The 12196-nt window shown below is 35.3% G+C and overlaps 1 protein-coding gene across 1 annotated transcript in view; it reads right to left on the bottom strand.

Annotated features, from left to right (window-relative positions):
* TMTC1 (transmembrane O-mannosyltransferase targeting cadherins 1) overlaps positions 1–12196 on the bottom strand; it is a 219893-nt gene that overhangs the window by 194635 nt on the left and 13062 nt on the right. The window contains 1 exon segment of the mRNA XM_074194798.1: positions 2073–2250. Within this exon segment, the coding sequence (XP_074050899.1) occupies positions 2073–2250 (178 nt within the window).

Genomic DNA, 12196 nt, shown 5'->3' with positions numbered 1-12196 from the left:
AATTGAACTCAGTTCTGATTTCAATTTCAAAGTAATTTCTGTGACACCACAGTATTCAGATTAATGTATCAATGCAGATTTAGTCAAAATTAAATCTCATCACTAATCAACAGAATGTATTGAGTACCTACTATGTAACTAGTTCCATGCTAAACACTCTCAAGTTTTCTCTCTTAAGCATAAAATATAATCTTTCTCCTGGCTTTTGGGGTTTTTTTTAATTAGTTGGATAAGGTAGTGTATGAAATCAGGAAAAAATAAATGAACATATCAGGATTATAAAAGATAATATTAAAAACTAAGATAGTTGGTGCTGTGGTCAGCTATTTAAACTAGGCACCTAGCACTTAAAAGGCCCTGAGTTTCTACAATACTTATCTGAAAAATAAGTAAAATGGAAAGAAAAATTACCCTTTTTCATAAGTTCTTGAATTTAGGTCCTTAGGACCTAAGCTCGATCTCTCTTGCCCCAAAACATAAAGATGACAAATCTTAGGCAAAAAGTGATTTGTCTGGTCTAGTAAATGCCAGCAATGTGACTTGAACCCAGGACCATCCTGACTCCAATTCTAGTTTCCTGTCTATCCTCTGTGCCAAGCAGCCTTTCAGTTCAGAAAATGTCAGTCTGAATTCTGGCTCTGATAGTTATATACATATATACACATATATGTTTATCTATCTGAATTTATAGGTATGTAAGACTCAGAGAAAGCCACTAAAATTGAACCTCTAGTTAATGCATCTATTAACTTTAAAGGAGTTGTACTGCTCACCAGCAGCAATCCAGGACACTAGGACATTACAGTTCTCCATCAAGACATAAAGACAATCTATCTCTTTTTTTCATAACCCCATTAACCAGCATCTCTGCACATATTATGGCATGAGCAGAATGACAAAGAAAGAGGGAAATGTGAGCTTAAGCATATAAAAATCAGGGCAGCTAGGGAATATAGTGGACAGAGCACCCACCCTTGGAGTCAGGGGGACCTGAGTTCAAATCTCACCCCAGACACATAATAATTGCCTAGCTGTGTGACCTTGGGCAAATCACTTAATCCCATTGCCTTAAATAAAAAAAATAAAATAAGGGTGTAAAAATCTGTTTTGAATTTTGTCTTTGCATCTTTCCGCTTTGGGACCCTGAGTAATCATATATTTCAATTCTCCCCATTTGTAAAAAATCAATCATAGTTGTTGCACTACAAACCTCACAAATAATTATAAGTAAAATACTTTGCAAACCTTAAAAATATATAAATTGTTGGATATTAATATTTCAATATTATTAATAATAAGAAATATAAAAAGATTAAAAATTGAATTTGACTTGGGAAGTCATTTTCCTCAAAATTATATACTACTCCACAGTATAACCTTAAAATAAAAAAAACTAAAAAAAAAGTACATGAAAAACCAGATGAGTATTTTCTATGAAGATAGTTATTGCTATAAGATGATCAAAATGTAAAACAGGAAGTGACAGATATTGATGTCTCAAGACAGTTTTATAACCAGCACAGCACTGTTCTCAAAACAAATAACAACACTTTAAAAAGATAGTCTCAAAGAGAGCAGAATATAATTTGGAGGTCATATAACCTGTGAGTCTGATAAAGAAATATAATTATAAATTTGAATTGTCCTTCTCAGAAATGTGTAAGGATCAGCATAATAAACCATTGGAATTGTGTTCATGATAAACATAAAGGCAGAAAGAGAAAAAGGTAAATTAAAAATTTAGAATTGGAGCAATGTCAGCACAGCAAGCTTCTTAAATAGACAATGGGTTTATGTTTTCTTAAAATGTGCTGTTTTATTCCTACTTTTAATGACTAGGTACTTTATTTGGAAAAGCTAACCAGCAGTAGAAGCAGAAGTAGTTTTGAGCCTACACAAAGCAGGCAAATAAATATTATGCTTTATAGTAAATAAATATTAAGTTTTATAAAGAAAATAAGTTTTCTAATTACAACATCATTTTGATTTCAAATGATTTTGTACTAGAGGGAAAACATCCATTTACCTTTCACTTTTTCTGCCCATTATTTTCCAGTACTGATGCTACTTACTGCCTCTGTGTGAATGGGATGCACAGCAAAAATCAGTGCAGTAACAAAAGCAAGATGATGGTCCTTGAAGACAACTTTGTCACATGTGTACATCAGCACCAGAGTCACCAAACAGTGTAAAAATATATTTACTGCATGAAAATAAAATGGATTCATGCCAGCCAAATATACATTTAGCCTAGAAAAAAACACACAGAAATACACATTGAAACTCTACTAGAAATAAAATATGGAATCCTTACCACTAAACAACACCCACAGTTTTCAAACAAGAAGGAAATTGCTACTGAAAACAACACACTGTTCAATTAATTAGGATAAAAATATCTTCTAACCTCTGGTTAGTCTTTGTAAGGAAATAACATTTTTTCTGTATTTCAATTGTAGGGTAACTGTGGCAAATATAATATTATTGATTATAAGACTGGTGCATTTATTGGTATGGCTTAAAGAAAGAGGCAGGTGCTGAGCCATATTCTCACATATATACTTCTCACATGATGTCTTCACTGTTGGGTTTTTCCTAGGAAACAAGAAGCTATTGCTGCACTATTTTTGAAGGGCAAATTTATAGACACTGGAGAGGAGCTTAAAAATACAGTGGATGAAATACTGGGCCTGGAATCAGGAAAACCTGAACGCAAATCCAGCTTCAGACATTAGCTGTATGACCCTGAGCAAATCACTTAACCACCATTTGCCTCAATTTCTGCTATTGTAAAATGGGAATGATAATAAGATCTACCTCATATTGTTGTGAAGATTAAATGATCAAAAGATCATATTTATTCCCTAAAAACATATTTGGGATGCAGAGCAAAGCTTCTCCTTGCTCCCCATTAGGCCATTGGTAACCATATTTACAGATTATGCAAATTGAAGCACAATTTACTGTCTTTTTAAGACACCACATGACCTTTCAGCAATAATGACCAAATTATGGGGAAATAAGCAAGCTGATTTTTTTTTATTAAATGGCTAACAAATTCTCAGTGATTTAGGAAATCAAGAAATCTTACTATTATAAGTCAAATAAACAGGGTTAAAAGAAAAACTATCAATGCTGGATATGAATCCATATTTCCACATTTAATGTCTGTAATAAACTTATGACCACATTCAAAAGTTTTGAGTACTTTGATTTGAGTTAAAATTCTAATGCTTCATAATGGCATGGAAGTAAATGAGTTCTTAAAGGCTTTATCAAGTTGAACATAAACTCTGGCAGGTCCTATAAAAGTCAAAATCATTTTGAGTGAGAGATTTTATATTCCACTTCTGAGGACTGGACAAGCCATTCCCTCATATTGCCAAAACCATCTTTTCATTTGGCAAATTTTCAGTCTCGGTCTAAGCAACAAACTGCCTCTTATTAAAATTCATACATATTTCCTATTTTATGAGTGCTAAATTACGGTGAATAGAGAATTAGTACAGGAACTACAGTTCCCTATAGTTCTAGGGAACAAGCTATAATATACTTGGATTTTTGCATTGGAGAGAAAGTTATGAAGTCATGGTTGCATATTATAAAGGGAGAGGAAACATTGATTAAAAACAAGGAAATAGGACTTTTCTTTTATGCATTTTGATTGGCTTCTTCAGGAACAATATCAATTTGTCTTTATCATATACAGTTTATTTTTTGAAGAGATCAATATATCACATATAGCTCTTTTGCCTTAAAAAAAAGCATGGGGTGGCTAGGTGACACAGTGGATAGAGCACCAGTCCTGGCGTCAGGAGTACATGAGTTCAAATCTGGCCTCAGACACTTAATGATTACCTAGCTGTGTGGCCTTGGGCAAGCCACTTAACCCCATTTGCCTTGCAAAAAAAACTCTAAAAATAAATAAATAAATAGATAGATAGATAAATAAATGAATGAATGAATAAATGCACATAATGATATAATTATAATGTAAATCATTTAGTAGTACATAATAACTTTGGAAAGCACTTTCCTCATAATAATGTTTGTAGGTAGTGCAAATTGATTTTATAAACATCCATATACAGACATGGATACAGGTGGAAGCTAGTTAAGGTAGTATCTACATATGCTTTATACAAGTTTCAATTACTTTTAGATTTATATAGAGAAGCAGATGTTCACAGAAGACAACAAAAGGAAAGTCAGAAGGAAACACAGACAAGCAGGATAGCTTTATTACATATCCCCCCTTTTTAAAGCAAGCTATAAATAATATTTGGGGTGGGTATATATATAGATATATCTACATATATTCATTTTTCCTTTTTAATATTTATATGAAAATGTATATGAAATTTTTTTGGTCTTTTTTGGAGTTCAGAAATTTTTTAAAATTTAAGTCCTCAATCCTTATATGACCTTTAAATGAATAGAGGAGCAACCATGTATCCCCAGAGCTAAAGAAACTAAAAGATTTAATGACCATGTAGAGTTACAAATTTGACCCTACATTATTCCTATGAATTATTCAGATGATGTTACTTCAATGAGAAAAAAGGATGCCTTCCTGGAAATCCTTAAGTGCCAAATTTCTTTTAGAGGAACCTATAATCCTCTACATAGAATAAAAAGAAAAAAAGAAGAAGAGTGATGATTCCCTCTAGGAGTTGTAACTTCTCAAGGATGAGTCCAAACCTCAGAGTTTGACATTGTGTGTGTGTGTGTGTGTGTGTGTGTGTGTGTGTGTATGAATCGGAAAGATTTTATGATACCTGATAGGAAAGTAAAATAGAAAGAGAACTGTTTGGACTATGTATGAACTACTATGAACCACTACTATATTGTTCTTAATTTTTCAATGTGAAAAATATTATTCTATATTCAAAATAAATTGTTAGCTGATTCATTGCAAGGAAGTTGATAGAGAAGAGGCACATACTGAAATATGAAGGGTTTGGAAAGAAGCCCCAAGAATTAATGTAAGGATTCATGTGGTACTATGAATTATATCTTTGTATATTGTTGTTGTTGATGTTGTTTAGTCATTTAATTACATGTGAATCTTTGTGACCCCATGAACATCAGATCCTTCTTTTTATCTTCTACAATCTCTTGAAGTCTGTCCAAGTTCTGTCCAAGTCCATCCAAGTTCATGCATATTGTTTCCATGACACCATCTATCCATCTTATCCTCACCCCTTTTCTTATTGCCTTCAATTTTTCCCAACAACAGGGTCTTTTCCAATGAATACTCACTACATGGCCAAAGCATTTAAACTTCAGCATTGGTATTTGCCCTCCCAGTGAAATAATGAATTAATTTCTTTTTTAATGTTTTTTTTTGCAAGGCAAATGGGGTTAAGTGGTTTGCCCAAGGTCACACAGCTAGGTAATCATTAAGTGTCTGAGACCAGAGCTGAACTTAGGTACTCCTGACTCCAGGGCCGGTGCTTTATCCACTCCGCCACCTAGCCACCCCTGAATTAATTTCTTTAAGCACTGACTGATCTGACCTCCTTGCTGTCCAAGGGAACCTCAAAAGATTCTCCAGCATGATACTCTGAAAGTGTCCATTCTGTAGTGCTCCCTTTTCCTTAAAGTTCAACTCTTAGAGTCATACATTGCTACTGGAAAAACCAAAGCTTTGACTATAAGGACCCTAGTCAGCAAGGTGATATTTATGCTTTTGTGTATGCTGTCCAAATTTTCCATAGCTTTTCTTCCAAAGAGTAAAAATCTTTTAATTTCATAGCTTCAGTCATTGTTTTCAGTTATCTTTGAGCCCAAGAATAGAAAATCTGACATTGCTTCGATTTCTTCTCTCTGTCCTTGCCAGGAAGAGATCGAGTCAGTTGCCAAACTCTATGGTATTGTTTGGGGGGGGAGCTGTTTTTGGTTAAGCTCCAAACCAACTTTTATATCCTCAGCTAGGTAACACAGTGGAAAGACCATCAGTCCTGGAGTCAGAAGGACCTGAGTTCAAATCCAGATTAGACATATAATAATTACCTAGCTGTGTGACCTTGGGCAAGTCACTTAACCCCATTGCCTTGCAAAAAACAAAGAGGAGGAGGAGGAGAAAAGAAGAAAGGAGGAGGAGGCAGCTATGGCAATAGTCCAAGTACATGAGAACAGGAGGACCTCTTTTATGACCTGAGGCAAATGTGAAGCTTAATCAGCATCTCAAACCATAATTCTTTAAACCATTGTAGTCGTAAAAGAGATATTCCAAGACTTTTAGAGAGGAGGAGAAAAAAATAAAAACTTATCTAACCCACAGAAGGATAAACCCAGAAAATATTGCTCCTACCACGATATCCTTTTGTGGTAAGGTCCTAAATGTCTTTTAGAGCAGACTGATGTGTCAAACTTGCAGTGGGCCACAAGCAATCAGAAAACTATAACAAACTAGAACAGCTCAAACTAGTTTAAAATATAATTGAGAAATACTTAACAAAAAAAAATAAAAATAAAATTCAACATGGATATGTTAATTTGCAGCACAGAAGAATGATTTTTATAGAAGTTTAACACTACAGTTTTAGATGACCTTCCATCGACTAAATGGTTTTAGGGTTATTGTTGAACAACTATAATCTCTGGCATTTGAGAAACATGGTTTAGGCTTTACTGGAAGAGAGTTTAATATAAATAAAAGAAAAAGAGAAAGACAGTTTAAAAAAAGCATTGTAAATAACCCCATAAACTAGTGTCTGAAAACAGAAGTTGAAGGAAGATCAGAAATATCTTTCACTTTCTCAATTAAGAAAGACAAAGTACTAAATTTTAATGATCTGGCACAATCTGGTACAAATTGTGTTGATTAAAAAAAAATTCACAGGTCATGGTAGGTTTCTTGATGTGTGATGAACACGAGCAACACTGGGAATATCCATATGATGACACTTACTGAATAGTTTATGATTCTCATCTTGGGGTAGGGTCATCTTCATCCAGGAACTCAAATTTGTCACCAAATCAACCAGGGTCCCCTTCCATGTATGTTTATATTCACCATAGATATTCTGAGATAATTAAACCTCTCCCTTACAATTAGGAAGCAAGTTACTTCTTAACAATAGTACTCCTTTTAACCCAAATAATTCTTGGGAAGGAGTTTACTGAAACAGGTAAAATGAGACCTACCAATTGACAGGGAAGTGAATTATTTCCATGATGTGTATAGAATATATTCAAAGGGTGTAGATCTTGAGGTCTAAGCAGTCCTATACTTGAGACCAAATAATAAGAGCCAAAAGAACCTATTAGAACCATGTCAAAAGGCAGTCTTATCAGATCAATGTTTTTAGAGTCTAGATATGAGAAACCACTGATCCAAAGAGTCATAAACCTTTCTAGAATGGTCCTGATTAATCACAGCATGACTTCTGGGAAATGAGATATTTGGGATGGCATCTGTATAATATATGATGGTGAAACTGTTGTTGAGTAACAAAAAACTTCTTGCCCTGATATGGGTTAATTTTCTGATTAGGGGTAGGTTGAGGATCATACAAGACAGATGCTCCTCTGATTGGCACAAGGAGTCCTTTTACTGAAAAATAACTGCCTAGTAGTCAGTTAAGGTCTTGATTCACATGATTCCATGACTAGAAAAACATGGTATATAGTTTTATGCCCTCATATGTGATCAGCTTTTTTAAGAAGTCATGCACAGATGAAAATATATATATAAATATATATAGTATATGCATACACATACATGTGCATAAATATTTCTTTCTATTTCAATTCAATATTCTCCAAAAATGGATCATATGTAAATTCTCTATAATTCTATACTAGTCATTTTTGGTTATTTTTTTATTTAGATTCATTTATCTAGATCTGAGGGGAGTAGGAAATGAGGTCCCTCACTATTAAAATATGGAGTGTTCAAGGAAGATCAGTACATCTTTTGTGTGAGAGTTTTTCAGGACTATTCATCTACCTTTGGTGTCTACCTCAAACCCAACTCTCACTTGTAGTTCCAAGAAGCTGAAGCATGTGCAGCAGTCACACCCCAGGAAAATTATCTTGGCAAATGAGCAGGTTGAAGCAAACTGACAGGTCTCAAACCTCACTGGTGAGTAAGAAAAGTGTCCACCCCACACCTGTAAAGACTTCCTGGAGGACAATTAGGTGGCACAGTAGATACAGCACTGAATCTGGAGTCTGGAGGACCTAAGGTCAAACCCAGCCTCAGACACTTAATACTTATTAAAAGTTACGTGACCTTGGGCAAGTTATTTAACCCTATTGCCTTGAATTTTTTTTAAAAAAAAAAAGACTTCCTGGGAGAACGTTCCAATGGCCATGCAGGCGAGTTAAGCAGATACTACGGGGGTCCTTAAAGAACTTGGTTACACATCAAAAATGCCAAAGTCATCTACTGCATCCTGATTGTTATTGTGCTATTGGACTATGACTTTGGACAAAAGGGTGAAATGGAAAACTTTGTGCAACTCTGTCTTTCTTAAATCAAATTCACGTGCAAATCCATCATTCCATGATGTCATTAGTCTTCTTTGAAAACCAAGAACTATTTAAATTAAAAAGATTTTTGCACAAACAAAACCAATACAACCAAGATTAGAAGGAAAGCAATTTTTATACCAAGAGTTTGTAATAAAGGTCTCATTTCTCAAATATAGAAAACTGAGACAAATATATAAGAATATGTTATTCCCCAATCAAAGGATATTAACAGTCAGTTTTCAGGTTAAGGTGTCAAAGTTATCGATAGGAAAAAAATGTTCTAAATCACTATTGATTAAAGAAATGCACATTAAAACAACTCTGAAATACTACTTCACACTGTCATTTTGGTTAATATGATAGAAAATAAAAATAATAAATGTTGGAAAGGATGTGGGAAAACTGCCACATATAACATTCTATTGGTGGAGTTTTGAACTGATTCAGTCATTTTGGAGAACAATTTGGAAATATACCCCAAGGGCAATCAAACTGTATATACCCTTTAATCCAGCAATATTACTACTAGGTTTATATCCCAAAGAGATCATTAAAAATATGTGTAAAAATATTTGTAGCAGCTTTTTGTGGAGGCAAAGCAAACAATGCTGCATCCTGGTCAATCCCTCCACATCCCTTCTTTGACTGTGCCTGTTTCTAAAGGACTAGATTTCCCCCTTCCCTTCTCTCATTTCCCCTGGTAAATCCTCATCTAGCTTGGCCCTAGTCCTTGGAGGTTACCTAGTGGTTTCCTTTATCTCCCTTGCCCAAGGCCAATCAGGTGTCCTCTGGAGCCAGAAGGCCTGACAAACAATTAGGGAATGGCTGAACAAATTGTGGTATGTGAATGGAATGGAATATTAGTGTGTTTTAAGAAATGAAAAGTGAGTAGATCAAAGGAAAACCTGGAAAGATTTAGATGAACTGATGTAAAATGAAGAAGTAACAGCAACATTTGCAATGATCAACCATGACTGACCTAGCTCTTTTCAGCAATACAATATCCAAGATAATGCCAAAAGACTCAGGATGGAAAATGCTGTCCACATCCAGAGAAAGAACTGGTAGAATCTGAATGCAGATTGAAGCAAACTATAGTTTTTTTATGGTTTTGTCCCTTTTGCAAAATGTAATTTTTTTGCCAACTGTTTCTTCTTTCACAATATGACTAGTATGAAAATATGTTTTACATAACTGAACATAAATAGCCTATATCAAATTGCCTACCATCTTAGGGAAGTAGAAAATTTGGAGCTCAAAATTTTATTTAAAAAGGAATGTTTAGGGTGGCTAGGTGGTGCAGTGGATAAAGTACCAGCCCTGGAGTCAGGAGTACCTGAGTTCAAATCCTGCCTCAGACACTTAATAATTACCTAGCTGTGTGGCCTTGGGCAAGACACTTAACCCCATTGCCTTGCAAAAAAAAAGGAATGTTTAACATTGTCTTTACATGTAATTAAAAAAAAATACTATCAAAAAGAAGAAAGATAACAAAGGACCATCACCAACAACAGGAAGAGGAGGACTTGAGTTATATCGAGCCTCAGTTACTTATTAGTTGTGTGTTGTTGGGTAAGTCATTTAAACGTGTTTGCCTCAGTTTCCTCATCTGTAAAATGAGCAGAAAAAGGTAATAACAAATCACATACTCATGAAAATGCCAAAATGGGGTCACAAAGAATCAGCCATGACCAGTCAACTAAATAGCAACAAACCACATGGTTAAGAATAGCCTTTTTTTAATTGTCCATATAGTCAAAACTATTATGGTCTTTAAAATGCCTTAATCAGTTCTATCTATTTAATTAATTTGTATTTAGGAAATCAAACGTCTCTTCTTATAATATATGGCAAGAGATTATATTATAAAGGGAAGCTTGTTTCCCTCTATTACTTTTAGTAGTACAAACCACCAGGTGTGCAAAGTATCCAAGGGGGTTATAAAAAGAGGAGAGAGTCCCTTGGGAAAAAATAGCAGCCTTGACCAAAACAGCTGAATAGTCAACTAAAGTTCCCTTGGTTTCCAGACCTAATGCTTCCCCCGCCCCAATATAAAACACTGAGACATGCTGCAACATTGTCTTTTTCAACATTTTTATCAGCAATTTGAATAAAGACACTGAAGGCAAGTCTTTATCCAAATCTTAAGATACTAAGAAAATCTGTAATCATACCCCCTGCAGATGGCTAATTTATGAAGTCCTTTAAGGCCTAAAACATAGATTTTAAGATCTCCTTTGATCTGATACTCCTGAGACCTTCTACAGATTATGTACAGTGACAGTGCAACTGGGAACAAGAACCTACCCCCCCAATCTCCAACACTGTTTACTCAACAGACTTCTGATTGGCCCTTCAGAGTCATAACCAGCACTAAAAGCAGGTGATTCCTCCCTGTCTTCAGCGGGGCCCTTCCCAAGTTTACTTCCAACAACCAACTCCTCCAGTCTCTGGTTTCAGCATAACTTCTATCTTCTGACCCAAAAACCTTCTCCAGGGCAAGCAAAGCAGTCCTGACCAGATTCCCAAACCTCTATCTTCTCCATCTCTAGCACAGGCAGGCTTCCTGTGGCCTCTTCTAATCATATGGTTCCTTCTCTCCAACCCCTATTACTCTGCCTGAATTCATTCCTTAATGATTAGCAAACTCCTCTATCCCCTTATCACTTCAACTTAGGAATTATGAACAGCTGATTGACAATAAACCCCAATTCCCATACTCAGCTTGATGCTCCCTCAGGCCTATCCACTTCAGCCCACCTTCTCAAACTCAAATCTGTGCATCCTTTCCAGTGTGCATTGTGGAATGCCTGTATCCTAAGTATCAAAGTACTTTTCCCTTAAACTTCTTCCTTTCTCACTTCTACTATTCCTTGAACCTTATTTACTGAGACAAAACTCTTTCCTGATGGAAACGATTTCTTTATTTTTTTAGGTTTTTGCAAGGCAAATGGGGTTAAAGTAGCTTGCCCAAGGCCACACAGCTAGGTAATTATTAAGTGTCTGAGACAGGATTTGAACCCAGGTACTCCTGACTCCAGGGCCGGTTCTTTACCCACTGTGCCACCTAGCCTCCCCTGGAAACGATTTCTTTGCCAATCTTTCCACTACTGGTTAAACTTTCACTAATACACTCCATACTCTGGAAGATAATCCTTTCTCTCTTTTATGATAATCAGACTTGTGATCTTTTACTAAGAAAACTCTTGCCTTTGAGATTCAAAATTTATCATCCAATTCATAAACCAGCCATCATCTATTGCACTCCAGGACATTTTCCTTTGCTCAATGAATTTAGTACCTGACCCACCACCTTTCTCTCCTCCCCATATCCTACCTTGATAATAGGAGACTTCAAAATAAATACTGATACTCTCTCAAATACCCTATTTTCCATTTCCTCTGACTTCAATTCCGATGATCTACTCCATCAGTCTACTCAGCAAGGATCACACTCTTTCATCTTACCCTTATTCATATATTCTTCCTCATTCACAGATACCAAATTCTTCTATGTGAACATAATATTTTATCAACTAATCTTTTAACTATGGCTTAAAACCCTTAACTTCATTCCTGATTTTCACTGTTGCTTCTATTTACTCTACTCCTAAGTTCTTTTCAAGGTCATTTCTTTTGTCATTTCACTTTTTTCCCTCCCCTATCTTTGGTGAGCCAACTCTATCCATAGTGTCATCTAATCTTGAATTCA

The sequence above is a fragment of the Macrotis lagotis genome, chromosome 7 (assembly GCF_037893015.1).
Source record: "Macrotis lagotis isolate mMagLag1 chromosome 7, bilby.v1.9.chrom.fasta, whole genome shotgun sequence".
NCBI classification, from domain to species: Eukaryota; Metazoa; Chordata; class Mammalia; order Peramelemorphia; family Peramelidae; genus Macrotis; species Macrotis lagotis.
The sequence above is the reverse complement of the archived record's forward strand: the minus strand, read 5'-3'. Positions and strand labels throughout refer to the sequence as shown.